The sequence below is a fragment of the Saccopteryx leptura genome, chromosome 3 (genome assembly GCF_036850995.1).
Source record: "Saccopteryx leptura isolate mSacLep1 chromosome 3, mSacLep1_pri_phased_curated, whole genome shotgun sequence".
In the NCBI taxonomy this organism is placed as follows: Eukaryota; Metazoa; Chordata; class Mammalia; order Chiroptera; family Emballonuridae; genus Saccopteryx; species Saccopteryx leptura.
The window spans coordinates 80,360,831-80,380,250 of record NC_089505.1 but is presented as its reverse complement, the minus strand read 5'-3'; the positions used below and the strand labels follow the sequence as shown (position 1 = coordinate 80,380,250).

General features: G+C 45.9%; 1 protein-coding gene across 1 annotated transcript; it reads left to right on the top strand.

Annotated features, from left to right (window-relative positions):
- The first annotated feature begins 2,499 nt into the window (after nucleotides 1–2,499).
- Nucleotides 2,500–19,191, top strand: GP6 (glycoprotein VI platelet). The gene is given in 9 exon segments (XM_066371951.1): nucleotides 2,500–2,606; nucleotides 5,307–5,342; nucleotides 5,442–5,699; nucleotides 8,985–9,275; nucleotides 12,004–12,057; nucleotides 15,825–15,917; nucleotides 18,163–18,231; nucleotides 18,760–18,935; nucleotides 18,938–19,191. Coding segments are annotated over 9 exon segments (1,050 nt in total). The 5' UTR covers nucleotides 2,500–2,572; the 3' UTR covers nucleotides 18,977–19,191.
- The last annotated feature ends 229 nt before the right edge of the window (nucleotides 19,192–19,420 follow it).

The following is a 19,420-nucleotide window of genomic DNA, read 5'->3' as shown; positions in this document are numbered from 1 at the left end:
CTTCTCTCTCTCTCTCTCTCTCTCTCTTTCTCCTTTCTAAAATAAATAAATAAATAAATAAATAAAGAAACCGATGACATAATTAAAAAAAATAAACTGGGACCCAAGAGCGCCCCACCTACCCTGGACCCTAAGCACCATAAAGGGCATATGAGCCTGACCAGGTGGTGGCGCAGTGGATAGAGAGTGGGACTGGGATGCTGAAGGACCCAGGTTCGAGACCCCGAGGTAGCCAGCTTGAGTGCGGGCTCATCTGGCTTGAGCAAAAAAAATCTCACCAGCTTGGACCCAAGGTTGCCGTCTTGAGCAAGGGGTTACTCAGTCTGCTGAAGGCCCCTGGTCAAGGCACATATGAGAAAGCAATCAATGAACAACTAAGGTGTCGCAACGAAAAACTGATGATTGATGCTTCTCGTCTCTCTTCGTTCCTGTCTGTCCCAATCTATCACTCTCTCTGTTCCTTTAAAAAAAAAAATCTTAAAAAAAAGGGCATATGATGTGTGTCTCTTAGCATATGATGTGTTAGGATATGGTAGCCTGCTTTCACAGGTGATAAAAAGAGATGTTTGGATGTGACTTCTCTGAAGTTGAACACTTGTCATTCCGAATAAAGATCAGTAAGAAGGTTCCTAAAAAAAAAATAAAAAAATAGAACTGCTATTCCGTTTCTGGGTATTTATTTGATGAAATCCAAATCACTAAATCAAAAGATATAGGTGCCTGTATGTTCACTGCAAAAAGAAATCTACAGGACATTCAAGGTGGGTTTGTGGTGAAGATTCTGCAGGGTTCTACAGCGAGGGCCAGCTCAACGGTCTTGGGGAAATGGTGGTTAAGTTCTGGGAGCCATCATTTTCCTGGTTAGCCGAGACTTCTTGGGGTTTCAAGGGAGGGGTTGTGTCCAAGGCATATGGAGAACAGAAGGGATGGAAGCACAAAGGAAGGAGACAGCCTGCCTGGTGCATTCTGGGAACTACAGGTGGTTTGCTGCCGGAGAATGAGTTAGGGATGGAAAGGTGGACACAAGGGGCAGAGACCCGAGGAGAGAATGACAGGTAGAGTAGAGAAGGGGCTAGTGCGTGACTGGAGAGGTCTGTGCGTGACCAGCCCGCAGGCAGGGACGCTGGGCGGACTACAGATGACTTGCTTGAGTGGGCCAATATCTGCAGATGGCCGACAGACTTCCCTCTCCAGTTAGAATGCACCTGTGAGTTTCGTACCTGATGGATAATTTGCTATCTACTCAGACGTCTAATAAGCATCTCAGCAGACCTCTTAATGGACAAATTTCAAACCTCCTCTTCATACTGGTCTTCGTGTCTTGGTATCTGCCAGCTGACCTCTCCAATGAGCAACTCACTGAGGGGTTTTTCTTTGGGGGGGAGAGAGAGGCAGAGATAGAGAGAAGGACAAGCAGAAGGTATAGGGAGAGAGATTTATAGTTTCCCCCTGTTTTGATAAACTTCTTTTTGTAATTATGGGATTAAGATAAAATGTGAAAGAGAGGAAAGGAACTGTAATTATTATTATTTTTATTATTTTTTAGGTGAGAGGATGGGAGATAGTGAGACAGACTCCTGCATGTGCCCTGTCTCGGATCCACCCGTCAAGCCTGTCTGGGGCTGATGGAGCTTTTTTTTAGCACCTGCGGCTGATGTGCTGGGACCAACTGAGCTACCCTTAGTGCCTGGGGACCACGCTGGAACTAATCGAGCCATTGGCTGCAGGAGGGGAAGAAAGAGAAAGGAGAGAAGAAGGGTTGGAGAAGCAGATGGGCGCTTCTCCTGTGTGCCCTGACCAGGAATTGAACCTGGGACATCCACACACCAGGCCAGCTCTCTATTCACTGAGCCAGCTGGCCAGGACCTCATTCTTTTTTAAAGGCTCAATAACATTCCATCTTGTGGGTGGACCACAGTTTGTTTATCCATTCATTTATCCATCAGTGGACACTTGGGTTGCTTCTATTTTTTGGCTCTTGTGAATGACGCTGCTATGAACGTGGGTGTGCAAACTTCTATTCAGGTTCTGTTTTCAATTCTTTCAGGTGTGAGAAGTGGAATCGCTGGATCACAGGGTAATTTCACATTGAACATTTGGAGGAACCACCATGCTGTTTCTCACAGCAGCCGCACTATTTTAGCCTCACTAGCAGTTCAAGAGGGTTTCCACATTCTCACATCCTCGCCGACATTGCTCACAGTCTGTCTTGTTGGCGACAGCCGTCCTAGCAGCTGCGGCATAATATCTCACTGGGGTTGTGATCTGCCTGTCCCCAGTGAATGTCAGGAAGTGGATGGCAGTATGGGGACGTGGAGAGCCCCCTCAATAGGCAGACATGGTGTGACTCTGGGCTGGCGACCCGAGATAAGTGAGGCTCCTTGGAGCTTGTGTGCAAGTCATGCTACTGAGGGGACAGCTCCAGTGTGATAAGTCTCAGCCTAGGAAAAGGCAGGCTGGTGGGGGAAGGGAAGGGAGTGTTCTTCATCCTCATCACGCCCTGTGTGTCTGCTCTGGCCCCTCACAGCTCCCCTCTTGGATGGCCACAGAGCTCAGGACGGGCTGAGGAACCATGTCCCCGACCCTGTCTGCCCTCTTCTGTCTTGGTGAGTCCTGAGGGTTGATCTGGGAAATGCTGATGGACAGGCCATGGACTATGAGACAAATAACTTAAAAAAAAAAGTGACCTGAGCGACGAATGTTGGAGCAAGAGGTGACCTATGAGGGCCCTCATTTGTTCGGTGGGACCCAGGGAGGTGGAGCACTTTTCTGAGTTCTTCTAGTTTATTCATTGGGGGGGGGGTGTCAGGAAATGAACAGGTTTTCTAGTAGCGCCTTCAACGTTCTCATCATCCACCACTTTTAACAAAATGTGGACTCGGTGATGTCAGGGCTTGGTTCTAGATTTAGTTAAATAATTCTGTCATTTACAATGACAAGGATGGACCTTGGGGGCATTATGCTAAGTGAGATAAGCCAAAAAAGGAAGAAAATACTGCTCATTAAAGAAAAACATTTTAAAGACTTTATTTATTCATTTTAGAGAAGAGAGAGAGAGAGAGAGAGAGAGAGAGAGAGAGAGAAGGGGGAAGAAGCAGGAAGCATCAATTCCCATATGTATCTTGACCAGGCAAACCCAGGGTTTTGAACTGGCAACCCCAGCACTACCAGGTCAATGCCTTATCCACTGCACCACCAGAGGTTAGGCAAATACTGCTCATTTTTATGTGGAGTCTAAAAAAGCCAAACTCTCCCTGGCCGGTTGGCTTAGTGGTAGAGAGTCAGCCAAGCATGTGGAAGTCCCGGGTTCGATTCCCGGTCAGGGCACACAGGAGAAGTGCCCATATGCTTCTCTACTCTTCCCTCTCTCCTTTCTCTCTATCTCTCTCTTCCCCTTCTGCAGCCAAGGCTCCATTGGAACAAAGTTGGCCCGGGTGCTGAGGATGGCTTTGTGGCCTCTGCCTCAGGCGCTAGAATGGCTCCAGCCACAATGGAGCAACACCCCAGATGGGCGGAGCATCGCCCCCTGGTGGCATGCCGGGTGGATTCCGGCTGGGTGCATGCGGGAGTCTGTCTGACTGCCTCCCTGCTTCTCACTTCCGAAAAAAAAAAAAAAGAAAAAAAAAAAAAAGAAGAAGAAAAAAAAGAAGCCGAACTCAGAGAACCAGAGAAGGTGGAAGAGTGGTTACCAGGGGCTAGGGGTGGGTTTGTGGGGGAAATGGGGAGACGCTGGTCAAGGGCACAAACTTCCAGTTAAGAGATGAGTGAATTCTGGAGATCTCATGTGCAGCATGACGACTACCGCTTACAGTACTGTATTAGGTACTTGCGAGTTGCTAAGACCTCTTTTCAAAGAAGGTGGAAGTCTCTAGCTTGTTGTAAAAAATGTGTGTGTGTGCCCGGCCCGGGTCCTGCAGGGGGCGGGGGCAGAGGCAAGGAAGCTCTGTGGCCATTAAAAAAAAGTCGTGGTAGCCCTGGCCGGTTGGCTCAGTGGTAGAGCGTCAGCCTGGCACGCAGAAGTCCCAGGTTCGATTCCCGGCCAGGGCACACAGGAGAAGCGCCCATCTGCTTCTCCACCCCTTCCCCTCTCCTTCCTCTCTGTCTCTCTCTTCCCCTCCCGCAGCCGAGGCTCCATTGGAGCAAAGATGGCCCGGGCGCTGGGGATGGCTCCTTGGCCTCTGCCCCAGGTGCTAGAGTGGCTCAGGTCGCAACAGAGCGACGCCCTGGAGGGGCAGAGCATCGCCCCCTGGTGGGCAGAGCGTCGCCCCCTGGTGGGCGTGCCGGGTGGATCCCGGTTGGGCGCATGCGGGAGTCTGTCTGTCTCTCCCCATTTCCAGCTTCAGAAAAAAAAAAATCGTGGTAAAATAATGTACTTAACATAAAAGGTGCTATTAATAACATTCATGCATTCGTCACCTCTGTTTAGTTCCAACACATTTTCACCCTCCAAAGGAAACTCCGTCTGCATAACACTCACCCCTCAACCTTCCCTCTCCTGGCCCCTGTCAACCACCAACCCACTTTCTGTCTCTGGACCGATTTAGCTATTTATTCTATATTGTTCTAAAAATCTCTTTGTCATTTATTTCTGCTCTAACCTTTATTATTTTTTAAAATTAATTTTAATTTATTTTGTTAACATGGATTCAAGTGTGCCACTGAATATAACACCCTCAACCCCCCCCCCCCCCGTGTCCCCCATTTCACTCCCTTTGCCCCCCCAACTCCCTCCCCCTTCCCTCTGGGACCTGCTGTTCTGTTATCTGTATCTTTGTGTTATGTGTATATAATTTCACTAATCCCTTCACCTTCTCTGATCCCATCCTCGCAGCCCCCTTCCCTCTGACAGCTGTCCCTCTGCTCCCTGTGACCTCGCCTCTGCCTCTATTCCGTTCCTCAGTTCACTGTGTTCCTTAGATTCCACATATAAGTGAGATCATATGATATTTGTCTTTCTCTGCCTGGCTTATTTCACTTAGCATATAGTCTCCTTTTCTTCCTCTGCCTCTGGGCTTTGTTTGTCGTGATTTTTTAAGTTCTTTTAGGTGCAGGGTTAGATTGCTGATTTGAGACTGTTCTTGCTTCTGGAGGTGGATCTGTAGTTCCGGACCCTTCCCGTACGTGGAATGACACAACAGCAGCCTTTTAGGGTTAGCTCCTTTCACTTCAGTTATGCGCGTGCATAGCTTAACAAAAAAACAACAAGAGGCCCACAGCGCTTGCAAGCGTTTTATCGCTCGCGCAGCACATGGGAAGCGTGGGTTCACACGAGGTCCTAGCCTTCGTTCCTTTTCTTGCGTCCTCAGGGCTACGTCTGGGGCAGGTGATTTACGCTCAGATGGGTGAGTCCGGGCCCCTCCCCTGGGTCCAGCCAGCCAACCAGAGGGCCGGAGGGGTGAGGGCCCCTGCTGACGCCCACTCCCCTTCTACTTCCCTTCTAGACCCGCTCCCCAAGCCCTCCCTCCAGGCCCTGCCCAGCCCCCTGGTGCCCCTGAACAAGCCCGTGACCCTCCGCTGCCAGGGCCCCCCAGGCGTGGACTTGTACCGCCTGGAGAAACTGAAGCCCAGGAACCATGAGGACGAGGCTGTCCTCTTCATTCCGGCCATGAAGAAAAGTTCTGCGGGGCAGTACCGTTGCTTGTATCAGAACGGGAGCCGCTGGTCTCCCCCCAGCAAGCTGCTGGAGCTGGTGGCGACAGGTAACTAACTGGACAAGGACGGGTAGGCTGTGGCTGCGTGTGGGGGCCCTGTGCAGCGTGGCGCTCGGTTCTGCAATGCAGGAGGGTGAAAATGAGGATGATGATGACAGTGAATTCAATGTCTCTGGGGGCCAGGATTGCAGGAGGGCCACTTGTGTTGCACGCTAAATTTAGGGGGGTCCCCTCCCCCCCAAAGCCTCAGCTGTCATCTCTGGCCGGTTGGCTCAGCGGTGGAGCGTCAGCCTGGCATGTGGAAGTCCCAGGTTTGATTCTCGGTCAGGGCACACAGGAGAAGCACCCATCTGCTTCTCCACCCTTCCCTCTCTCCTTTCTATCTCTCTCTTCCCTTCTTGCAGCCAAGGCTCCACTGGAGCAAAGTTGGCCTGGGCACTGAGGATGGCTCCATGGCCTCCATTTCAGGCGCTAGAATGTCTGGGGTTGCAACGGAGCAACACCCCAGATAGACAGAGCATCGCCCCCTGGTGGGCATGCCAAGTGGATCCCGGTTGGGCACATGTGGGAGTCTGTCTCTCTGCCTCCCTGCTTCTCACTTCAGAAACAAAACAAAAACAAACCTCAGCTATCCGATAAATAATATGGCGCCAGCCAGTTGGCTCAGTGGTAGAGTGTCAACCCCTCCTACCACCTAAAAAAAAAGATAAATAATATCTAATATCTGCTTACAAAAATAAAAACCAATACATCAACATCCACGATGAAAAACTACCACCATGTTAAGTAGTAACAGAATTTGGCAGTGCCCAAGTTCTAGCCCAACCTGGTGCAGAATGCAAAAAAGGGGCACCCCTCCATTCATGTGTGAATGCACAGTCATTTTTAATTTTTTTGATGGAATAAATGTTCTCATCTTGTTTTTCTTTTTTTTAATTTTATGATTTTTTTTTTAAATTTTAGAGAGGGAGGAGAGAGAGACAGACAGAAGGGGGGAGGAGCAGGAAGCATCAACTCCCATATGTGCCTTGACCAGGCAACCCTAGGGTTTTGAACTGGTGATGTCAGCATTTCAGCTTATGTTTCTCTTTCTCATGTATTTTATTTATTGTTTAAAAAATGATTGATTGATTTATAGAGAAAGGGAGAATCCAACATTGATTCATTGTTCCATATATTGGTGCATTCATTGGTTGATTCTTGTATGTACCCTCTCCCAGGATTGAACCTGCAACTTTGGTGTATCAGGTCTACGATCTAACCAACTGAGATACTCAGCCAGGGCTCTAAAATTTTTTAAATTTTTTTTTTTTTTTTTTTTTTTTTTTTTTTTTCTGGAGTAGATTCAAAACATCATTGAGGAGTTTACTTCCATGAAAACCAGAGAATCAAATGATAATAAATCCTGTTTATATTTTTGGTATGAATCCAACATTTAAACTTGACATATTGTGGTGAGTTTTAATAACTTAAAAATATTTCAATATTTTTTCAACCTTCTGTTAACCATAAAATGTATGTAAAAACATTTGGAGCCTTTGTCTCAGGCTTCAACGTGACCCCCAACTTTGATATATATATATATATATATATTGCATTAATTTTGATTTTTTAAGATTTTATTTATTTACTTTTAGAGAGAGAGGGGAGGGAGAGAAAGAGAGAGAGGAAGGGGGAAGAGCAGGAAGCATCAATTCCCATATGTGCCTTGACCAGGCAAGCACGGGTTTCGAACCGGCGACCTCAGTGTTCCAGGTTGATGCTTTATCCACTGCACCACCGCAGGTCAGGCTGAATTAATTTTTTTAAATTTAATTAATTGTGTTTACATAGATTCTAGGGTCACCCCGAATGCGTCCCCCTTTCCCCCTTCCCCTCAACATCTCCCTCCCCCCTTCCCTTCAGGTTTATCCCATCCTATCATCCCCTTTCCCTCTGTCCTCTTTTCCTCTGGTCCCTTTGACCCTTCCTCTGTCTCAATTCCGTTTCTCAGTTCTCATTATTCCTTGGATTCCTCAAATGAGTGAGGTCATATGATATTTTTCTTTCTCTGCCTGGTTTATTTCACTCAACATAATAGTTTCTAGGTCCCTCCATATTGTTGCAAAAGGTAATATTTCCTTCTTTTTCATAGCCCCATAGTATTCCATTGTATATATGTACCACAGCTTTTTAATCCACTCGTCCATTGATGGAAGATTTGAATTAATTTTGACTTAAAAATTGCACTAACATAGTATTTATCTTGATTACTGAGGTTTATTTTCCCCTTGCCCCTTTAAATCTGCACCCAAGAGAGTGCCTCAGAGGCCACACCCTGACTCCTGGCCTGTGGTCAGTGGTCCATCAGGTGGTATGTGTGCCCTGGTGGCTGACCCAGATGCTATATTCTCATCATTTTCCTCACCACCTTATTTAAAGTTGCACCTGATCTAAATGGTACTCATCACCATCTGATGGGCCACACGTTTACTTATTTATCTCAGTTATTACCTATTCTCTCCTTCTCATGGGAATTTTATTTCTGAGCCCAGAGATGAACATGTAAGAAACTGCTAAGGAGAAAAACAATTTGTTGCCTAAATGAATGCGCCATACTTCTCAGGCAGCTTGTTATTAACACTGTGTGCCAGGCGTGATTACAGGTGGGTAACATGCATCGCAATCCACGATGATAATTAGATCATATTATATAGAAGCATGGGTTCATGTGATTGTAAATTTTGGCTTTGCCTCTTATTATCTCCTGACCTTGGATAATTTATTTAGCCTTGGCACTTTCATTTCATTAATAAAAGAGTGGGTATCCAGAGTGATGAATTCATAGGTCTTTAAGAGGATTCAATGAATAGATATGATGCAAATCACTAACTTGGGACAGCAGCTGCAAGTTGGTACTGCAACACAAGGTAACAATACACGCTGTAACACAAGCTTCTGATACAATATAGGCTTACACTAGTTTGTTACCACCATTGTATTTTGAGTGCTGGCCGTGCATTAGGTACTCTGCTAAATGCCCAATTTATATTGTTTCATTCAGTCACGCTCATTTTAAAGCAGAGAACACCGAAGCGAAGTGGCGGGGGGGGGGGGGGGGGGGCAGGATTTATGTCCAGGCTCACATAACCCCAAAGTGGCAGAACCAAGATTGAAGCCCGGCACTTTGATAATGACTTGTGTCTCGTTCCCTTCATTATTCTGTGAGCCGGTGGGAAGGAGTTTCTCCAGGATGGATACATCTGAGAAGTTACCTAGCCTTTACGGAGGCGGGGAAACCTTCCCACCCCAGGGAAGCCACCTCTTTAATACCAGAGTTCTCTTTGTTCCCAGGATTTTACCCCAAGCCCTCGCTGCACTCAGCCCAGCCCAGCCCGGCGGCGGTGTCCCCAGGAGGGGATGTGACCCTGCAGTGTCAGAGCAGACCTGGTTTTGACCAGTATGTTCTGTACACGGACGGGGACTCCGGGCCCCACAAGGGACCTGAGAGGTGGTACCGGGCCGATTTCCCCATCATCACGGTGACGGCTGCCCACAGCGGTACCTACAAATGCTACAGCTTTAAGAGAAGTTCCCCGTACTTGTGGTCGGCCCCCAGCGACCCCTTGGAGCTTGTGGTCACAGGTGAGGGGGTGCAGACCAGATTTTCCTTCCTTTGCCTTCGCAGGCCCTAGAGCAAGTTCCAAGGGTGGTGGTGGGAGACCTGTAGGTGCAAAGGATATATTTTATGTTAACGCCAGTGTTCCTTCTCTCCCAGGAGTCTTTGCCAAGCCCTCTCTGTCAGGCCAGTCCAGCTACACGATCACGCTCAATATGCAGAGTTTTTCTTCCTTTTTTAAAATTAATTTTAATGGGGTGACATTAATAAATCAAAGTACATATATTCAGAGAAAATGTCTCCAGGTTATTTTGATATTTAATTATGTTGCATACCCATCACCCAAAGTCAAATTGTCTTCCGTCACTTTCTATCTAGTTTTCTTTGTGCCCCTCCCCTCCCCCACTCCCTCCCCCCCCCCCCCCCGCCCCATAACCACCACACTCTTTTCCATGTCTCTTAGTCTCATTTTTATGTCTCACCTATGTATGGAATCATACAGTTCTTACTTTTTTCTGATTTACTTATTTCACTCAGTATAATGTTATCAAGGTCCATCCATGTTGTTGTAAATGATCCGATGTCATCATTTCTTATGGCTGAGTAGTACTTCATAGTATATATGTACCACATCTTTATCCAGTCATCTATTGAAGGGCTTTTTGGTAGTTTCCATGTCTTGGCCACTGTGAACAATGCTGCAATAAACATGGGGCTGCATATGTGTTTATGTATCAGTGTTTCTGAGTCTTGAGGGTATATACCCAGTAGAGGAATTGCTGGGTCATATGGTAGTTCTATTTTTGGTTTTTTGAGGAACCATCATACTTTCTTCCATAATGGTTGTACTACTTTACATTCCCACCAACAGTGGATGAGGGTTCCTTTTTCTCCACAGCCTCTCCAATACTTGTCATTACCTGTCTTGTTGATGATAGCTAATCTAACAGGTGTGAGGTGGTATCTCATTGTAGTTTTGATTCGCATTTCTCTAATAGCTAATAAAGATGAGCATTTTTTCATATATCTGTTGGCCATTTGTATTTCTCCCTGGGAGAAGTGTCTGTTCATGTCCACTTCCCACTTTTTTTTGGATTGTTTACTTGTTTGTTGTTGAGTTTTATGAATTCTTTGTATATTTTGGATATTAGGCCCTTATCTGTGCTGTTGTTTGAAAATATCATCTCCCATTTAGTTGGCTGTTTGTTTTGTTGTCAGTTTCTCTTGCTGTGCAAAAGTTTCTTAGTCTGATGTGGTCCCATTCATTTATCTTTGCCTTCACTTCCCTTTCCTTTGGAGTCAAATTCATAAAGTGCTCTTTATAACCAAGGTCCATGAGTTTAGTACCTATGTTTTTTTCTATGTACATTATTGTTTTTCTTCACACACACACACACACACACACACACACACACATTACTGTGCGCGTATACACTTGGTGATGAGTAGCGCAAAGAGTATTTAAAGACACACTCAGCACACTTACAATTGTGACTGTGATAACCATTGTGAATTAGATAGTCTCGCCGCTCTGCCATACCCTGAAACGAATACAACACTGAATGCCAACTGTCCTTGAAAAATTTAAAAAACAAAATTAAGAAAAAAAATGTACACAGTTCTGTTAGCACCAAGATAGGTGGCTTCTCTGAGCAGTCAGTACTTGATGTGGGCGCAGTGGGTGAGCTGGGTGGCAGGAGAAAAATCAGTGGTGGGAAAGAGGCGGCTGATTGGTCCTGCTGCAGGAATGGTGGTGGGAAAAAGGTGGCTGATTGGTTCTGCTGCGGTAGTGGGAAAGAGGCTGCTGATTGGTCCTGTTGCAGGAGAAGGATTGAACAATGGTGGGAAGGAGGTAGCTGATTGGTCCTGATGCAGAGGGATGAACAGGTGGTGGGAAGGAGGAGGCTGATTGGTCCTGCTGAAGGAAAGGATGGAACTGTGGTGGGAAGGAGACTGCTGATTGGTTCTGCTGCAGAAGAGGCTGAAACGGTTGTGAGAAGGAGGCGGCTGTTTGGTCCTGCTGCAGGAAAGGCTGGAACTGTAGTGGTAAGGAGACTGCTGATTGGTCCGCACTGGACGTGGAAGGAGGCGGCTGATTGGTCGTGCTTCATGAGAGGCTGGACCGCTGGTGGGAACGAGGTGGCTGATTGGTCCTGTTGCAAGGCCGTAGTGGGCGATGGGGAGAGGCTTGTGCTCCTGAGACACCCACTTTCTTCTTCATAGGTTGTGTACCCCTTCCCCAAGCTTATCCCACCTCTACCTAGGAGGCCAGGTTTTGATCCTGGGAACAAAACCAGGTCACAGGGACCCAGAGAAAGGGCGGAACAGAGGGTCTAGACGCAGAGACAGAAGTTGCCATTATCAATTAGCCCCAGAATGTGGTAGCGGTGCCTTTCAAATGCTATTGTAGTTAACGCCCAGGACAGTCCAGTGATGTCAGCTTTACATTCATTGCCCTGGTGAGGAATCTGAGTGGCAGGGATGTTTTGTTTTTGGCTCAAAAACTACATCTAACAGAGCACAGGATTCTCTCTTTTTCTTTCTGTTTTAAAGATGATTTTATTTGTTGATTTTACAGAGGAAGTGGGGGGAGTGAAAAGTATCAACTCAAGCTGCTTGACTTTAGTTGTTTATTGGTCCCTTCTCATATGTGCCTTGACTGGGCAAGCCCAGGGTTTCGAACTGGTGACCTCAGTGTTCCAGGTTGACAATTTATCCACTGTGCCACCATTCTCTCTTTTTCTGATCCCTCAGGGACCTCTGTGACAGCCAGGCAGTTATCCGCAGAAGCACCTTTCTCTGTAACAGGTAAGTCCTGAAGGGTTCACCCTTGTGTCTGGGGTCCAAGTCACGTGGACCTATTCTTTTCCTTCTCCTCTTTGTCTAGAGTTCTTAGTGTGATCCACTTGTCTCTTTCCCTATAGGAAAAGGTAAGTACAGCCTGACCAGTGGTGGTGCAGTGGATAGAGTGTCGACCTGGGATGCTGAGGTACCGGGTTCAAAACCCCGTAGACTTGAGCATGGGCTTCCTAGCTTGAGTACGGGGTCACTGACTTGAGTGTGGGATCATTGACGTAACCCCATGGTCCCTGGCTTGAGCCCAAAGGTCTCTGGCTTGAGCCCAAGGTTGCTGGCTTGAGCAAGGGGTTACTGGCTCAGCTGGAGGCCCTGGTTGAGGCACATAAGAAAAACAATGAACAACTAACGTACTGCAACTACAAGTGAAGGCTTCTCATCTCCCTTCCTGTCTGTTTCTCTGTTGCAAAAAAAAAAAAAAAAGAAAGTGAATATCATATGTAAATAGATATTATTATGTGACACCACTTCTATCCAGCCTCAGGCTGGTGGTTTATATCTGACGTGTACAAGAATATCTGAGTGGTTTATAAAGTTGTAGGTTCCTGAACTTTGTGCTTGAGCCTCTGACTCCTTTGGTCAGTGGTTCTCAAACATTTGTGAGCCTGAGAGTTACCTGGAAGGAGGAGTTTCTAAGGGACAGATTTCTGGACCCATAGAGTTTCTGATTCAGAAGATCTGGGGTGGGATTTAATAATTTTCATTTCTAACAAATTCCCAGGTGATGTTGATGCTGCTGGTCTAGGATGCCGCTTTGAAGACCATTGCACTGAATTCTGTGTGAGCCACAGAGCTCCCCTCTTTTCTAAGGCACCCCAGCTGACCCTGGTGAATTGGATGACAGCCTCTGCCTCCGGAAATAAGGCAGTTGGCTGTGGCTTCACTGACATTTCCTGTGTCCCAGGGTAGACCCAAATTTCAATAAATGAAAACCATGTTGAAGAGAGCCAGACTGAGTGTGGTGACATGTGGGGTTGGGGGCAGTATGGGACATGAGAGACAGTGATTGGAATTTTTAAAATTGAACTTACTGGTTAACATGATTATGCACGTTTCAGGTGCACAATTCTATAACACATCATCTGTACACCGTATTGTGTGTTCAGTCCTCACCCATCATCTGATTGGAATTTTTAAACTTTTTATTTTGAAATATGAACTCACAAGAAGTTGTAAAAAGAGTACAAAATGTACTCCTTGCCTTGATTTACTGAATGGTTTTTATCTTACGTAATTATACTACGTAAAAACTGGAAAGATATCACAGAGATATTCCTCAGGTTACTTTTTTTTTTTTAGGGTCATAGTATACAGTCTTTTTAAAAATTTTTAATTTATTGTGTTTACATAGATTCTAGTGTCCCCCTGAATGCATCCCCCCTTCCCCATGTTCCCCTCAACATTCTCCTTTCCCCCTCCCCATAATGCCCTCCCCCTTCCTTCCAGGATTTGCTTTTCTGCTCTCATCCATCCTATCATCCTATCAACCCCTTTCCCTCTGTCTGCTTTCCCTCTGGACCCTTTGATTCTGCCCCTGTCTCTATTCCACCCCTCAGTTCATATTGTTCATTGGATTCCTCAAATGAGTGAGGTCATATGATATTTTTCTTTCTCTGCCTGGCTTATTTCACTTAACATAATAGTTTCCAGGTCCATCCATGATGTCGCAAAAGGTAAGATTTCCTTCTTTTTCATGGCCCCATAGTATTCCATTGTGTATATGTACCATAGCTTTTTAATCCACTCGTCCACTGACAGACACTTGGGCTATTTCCATATCTTGGCTATTGTAAACAATGCTGCCATAAACATGCGGGTGCATTTCTTCTTTTGAATCATTGATGTGGTGTTCTGGGAATATATTCATAAAATTGGGATGGCTGGGTCAAAAGGCAGTTCCATTTTTAATTTTTTGAGGAATCTCCATACTGTTTTCCACAGTGGCTGCACTAGTCTGCATTCCCACCAGCAGTGCAGGAGGGTTCCCCTTTCTCCACATCCTCGCCAGCACTTATTCTGTGTTGTTTTGTTAATGAGCGCCATTCTGACTGGTGTGAGGTGATATCTCATTGTGATTTCAATTTGTATTTCTCTAATGATTAGTGATGTTGAACATTTTTTCATATGCCTATTGGCCATCTGTATGTCCTCTTTGGAGAAGTGTCTATTCATTTCTTTTGCCCATTTTTTGATTGGATTGTTTATCTTCCTGGTGTTGAGTTTTACAAGTTCTTTAAATAAGTTCTGATAACTCACTCTCAGGTTACCTTTTTATAGACATTTATTCCTTTCCCGCATCCTCAACCTGTGGCAATCATCCCTATTTTTATTATTGGGAGACAGTTCTTAGTTCCTTAATTCAGAACGTTGAGAATATAGTTATGAAAATTTGTACCATTCCATGTTCTGCTCTCATATAGCCTTGGTAGTCTTTTCCAGGGTCCTGAAATTATGAGATTAAATTTGTACTCTGGTTACTGCCCCTGATTTTTCTTCATTTCTCTAATTTTGTCATTTTGTGAATGTTATATGAATGGAATCATACAACGTGGGACCTTGGAGATTGCCTTTTTTTTTTTTATCCCACTCAGCCTAATTCCCTGAGATCCATCCACATTGTCCCATTTATTGGTAGCATATTTCTTTTCACTGCTGAGTAGTATTCCATAGCATGCCTGTGCCACATCATGTTTAAATCTAAATTTAAACACAACTTTTTTTTGTATTTTTCCAAAGAGAGAAGTGGAGACTCCTGTATGAAATACAGAGAGACAGACTCCCATATGTGCCCGACCAGGATCCACCCAGCAAACCCACTAGGGGGCGATGCTCTGCCCATCTGGGGCGTTGCTCTGTTGCAACTGGAGCCATTCTAGCACCTGAGGCAGAGGCCGTGGAGCCATCCTCAGTGCCTGGGCCAACTTTGCTCCCATGGAACCTTGGCTGTGGGAGGAGACGAGAGAGATAAAGGAGAGGGAAAAGGGTGGAGAAGCAGATGGGTGCTTCTCCTGTGTGACATGGCTGGGAATGGAACCCAGGACTTCCACACACACCGGATGGATGCTCTACCGCTGAGCCAACTGGCCAAGGCTCTAAACACAACTTTAATGGAGTCACAAGAAGAGAAATAAAAGCAAACAAATAATACCCAAGCTGTGATTATACCACAGCTCAGTGAGCAAAAGCTGGGCTTTGATGAATTGGTTCCATCCACCACAAAAGACCCCCAGCGTCTGTTCCTGCCCTCAACAGGAGCTACAAATTTAAGGGCTGAGGGGGTTCAGGAAGTATTCTGGTGTCTAGGTAGAAACAATGTAAAGTTGCTGGTTAAGGAAGTGGCCTTAGCAGGAAGGGGAACTTCTTTTTAAAAAATTTTTTTATATTATTTTTTTGATTTTTAAATTTTAGAAAATTAACAGGTGAAATTGGTCAATAAGAGTACATAGGTTTCTGGTGAACGCTTCTATAGCATTTGAACTGTTGATTGCATTGTGTGCCCATCACCCGAAGTCAAATCATTTTCTGTCACTGTGTATTCATTCATCTTTTCTCCCCTCCCCCTGGCCCCCTCCCACAGGTAACCATTTCACTTTTATCTCTGTTCATGGGTCTCAGTTTCGTATTGAGTGGAGCATCTTAGGCTCAGAGGCTGGGATCAGCCTGTCCTTCCATTGAGCTCACACAGTCCTACTGACATACTTTTTACTTTTTGAATTTAGGTATGTCACATACCACGAAATCCATAAAACCCACTGAGATGGCAAGAAGAACAACCACCACCACCACCACAACATTAACAACAACAAATGTTGGTAAGGATATGGAGAAACTGGAATCTTTATACATTGCTGGTGCAGCTGCTGTGGAAAACAGGTTGGCAGTTCCTCAAAAATTGCCACCTGGTGCTATCATAGGATTACCATATGTTCTGTTCTTTTATAAATGGCCTAGTGGAGTGCTGAAACTAAGCCTGAATTTCAGCCAACTTAGATTATTGCCCATGAGGATCCTTCCAAGCTTTGGTTATTAGCATGGTTGCTGAATCTTACATTTCTTTCTACTCGAAGTAGTGGTAGACTGATCAGATAAGATATAATTCTTTTTTTTTTCTGAAATGGGCTAAATTATGTTTTTCTAAATTGTATTTTGATAATTATATAAAGAACAAGTTGTTTAAAAGAAAAAAAAAAAAAAAAAAAAAGAATTGCCATGTGGTCCAGCAATTCCACTCATAGGTATGTGTCCCGGAAAGTTAAAAAACATAACCAGGCACTTAGACCTCAGGAGGAAGGAGGATGAGGATTGGTCTCTGTCTTCCACTATCTAAGGCTGTTGTAGGCTTTTAATCTGTGTCATGAAATCGTTTGACTCTTCCCAGGAAAGTCCTTGAGGATGGAGGATGGGATGGAGGTAGGCTCCAAGCTTGGGGACGGAGGAACATTCTGGGTCATGTGATCGTTTCAAAGATGGCAGAGCCAAGCCTACAGTGGGAAGACCAGGACTCATCCATACACACTGCTCTTCTGATTTGGTTCTGACCCATGTATTCAGCTCCACTTGGGTGATGGCAGCTTGTCTCCCATGCATCCTGTTATCACTCTGGTCCAATGCACACATGCTTTCCTCATGCTGTGGTACATTTCCCTTTGCTTTTCTTGGGAAGATGTGTCCATTGCCCTCAAAATAAAGAATCTTGAGAATGGGTTAGATGTCTCCATGGAGTCAACCCAATTTGTGCTTTCTATAGGCTCTTCCTAAAACCCTGATGGGCTTCTTCCCATCCTCCTTTTGAGTCCCTACTAGGCTCCCAGTCCCACTCAAGATGTAGCCTGAGCTTGTTGTGCAATGATTTTTTTGGGTATTTTTCCAAAGATAGAAGCGGGGAGGCAGTCAGACAGACTCCCGCATGCACCCGACCGGGATCCACCCAGCATGCCCAGCAGGGGCAATGCTCTGCCCATCTGCCCAATGGCTCTGTTGTGGCCAGAGCCATTCTAGCACCTGAGGTGGAGGCCATGGAGGCCATGGAGCTGTCCTCAGCGCCCAGGCCAACTTTGCTACAATGGAGCCTTGGCTGTGGGAGGGGAAGAGGAGAGAGAGAGACAGAGAGAGAGAGAGAGAGAGAGAGAGAGAAGCAGGAGGGGAAGGGGTGAGAGAGAGAGAGAGAGAGAGAGAGAGAGAGAGAGAGAAGCAGGAGGGGAAGGGGTGGAGAAGAAGATGAGTACTTCTATGTGTCCTGACTGGGAATCAAACCCACGACTTCCACATGCCAGGCTGATGCTCTACCGCTGAGCCAACCATCCAGGGCCTGTGCAATGATTTTTGATTCTGTGCTCTGATATGGGCCACAGTTGAGCCACAGGGAGTCTGTTGAAATGTTTCTGGAATCTTTCTATCCTCTGCTGCTGCACAGTAGCCACTTGCTCTGTCTTTACTTCCATGTCCCTATGGCTTCTATTTCTCAAGAAAGCCTTTTCTGACAATCTGGGCTAGGTTGGTAGTATCCTCTGTGCTCCTTCTCTGTCCTTGTTCTAACAGGGGCACCTATTAGAGCCATTTCACACTATATTAAAATGATCACTTTACGTCTTGTTCTCCTGTAGTAGCCTGGCAACCCCTTCTGGTCAGGAACTATGTCTGCTGCACCTTTGGGTCCCCGAGGTTCAGCACATGACTGAGGCCCTGGGAACTCCCCGGAGATATTTGCGCGGCAAGACAAGAAGAGCTAGCATGTGTGGAGTGCCAATTACGTGCCAACCATGGTGCCTTATGCTATTATTATTGTTACTAGTTTATCCCTTTGAGTAGTGAGTTTTTTTCATGCTCGCTGACCTCCAGGAGTGAGTTTTTTAAAAAAATGAAATTAGTTCCAGTTCCAGTTTTATTAACTTAAAATCATGTTTTTTTGATAACCAATTTATGGACATAAGAAGAACATACATTTGCCTTTCTTTAGTGTTGCCTTACACATGTATGATCATACTCTGAATTGTCGGGAGGCACGAGGATGTCCATGAACATTCATACTACTCAAAGGGTTAATTTTCCCATTGACAGGGGCAGAGGAGATCTCAGAGCCTTCTAGGAATATCACTATCTTTCCAGGTGGGCCAGGATCTCCAACTGGTGAGTAAGTTGTCCCCTTTGGTCCTTCCTTCTCCCCACCCCTGTGTCTTTATTTAATGCTGACTTCTTTCCCTCTACAGAAGTGAGAGCTGTGTGGTCTTGGGTCCTGGTGTGTCAAGTATTAAGGGGAGGAGAAAAAATAGTATATGGAGCTCAGAATTGGGCAATAAGATTGGGTGGGAAAATCAAGATCTTCTAATCTAGAGGATCAGAGAAAGAAAAATTCCATCTCTTTCCCCACCCTTCATAATAGTCTTCTCTTCTACAATTAGCCAAATAACAGTTGGTGTCTGGGGTGGGTTGTATCAGAGGCCTGTGAGGGGCTGTATATAAGAGGTTATGTTTAGGGGACTGGGCTTATCTGGCCTTGATCCTGGCAAAGGCCCAGGAAGGAGACTGGCATCCGATTAGCTAGCAGAGAGTATTAACAGGATCTCAGATGAGGAATACGGCAGTGGGAAACCCACATTGTGGCTTGGAACGGGTCCTGGGGATGAGTTCTCACCTGCCCCTGTCTTCATTCCTCAGGTCTCACTGGCCAGTACTACACTGTGGGTAACCTGGTCCGGATATGCCTTGGGATTGTGATTCTCATCTTCCTGGTGGGGCTCCTGGCAGAAGATTGGCACAGCTGGAAGAAATCCCCACTGCGCTGGGTCAGAGCTGTCCACAGGCCACTGCCACCTCTCCCACAGACCCAGAAATCACTCAGCTGTCAGGATCGGAGTCGACCAGATGGTCATAACCTTGGTTGTCACCATTAGAACCCCAACAATTGGTTGCATCTAGGAGATATAGGTCATGGGAGCAGGGAGTGGATGCTAGCGTCTCCTCATGGATGTCTTGTGCCTTGTGGATCTTACGGCTCCCTCAATGGACCCACCCCTTTCCTCTTCCTCCAGCCTTCTCTCAGATGGGTTCTGGGTGGATCTCTGCACTGGGTCAGAATCCATGAATAAATACAACCTTCTTCATGAATGCTTTCACTTTTATTTTTATTGATACCCCCGCGGTGCAGACATTTCACCATAACAGGGTTAAGTGACTTGTGCATGTTTTATGTAAGTTAGAGACACAACCAATACTAAAATTACATCCAGCTCAGCTGCTAACGGTGCTGAGAGGGCCCATAGGAAGGAAGTTTACCATCACCTTGAAGATCCATGACTTGATCGCAGAATGATTGGCT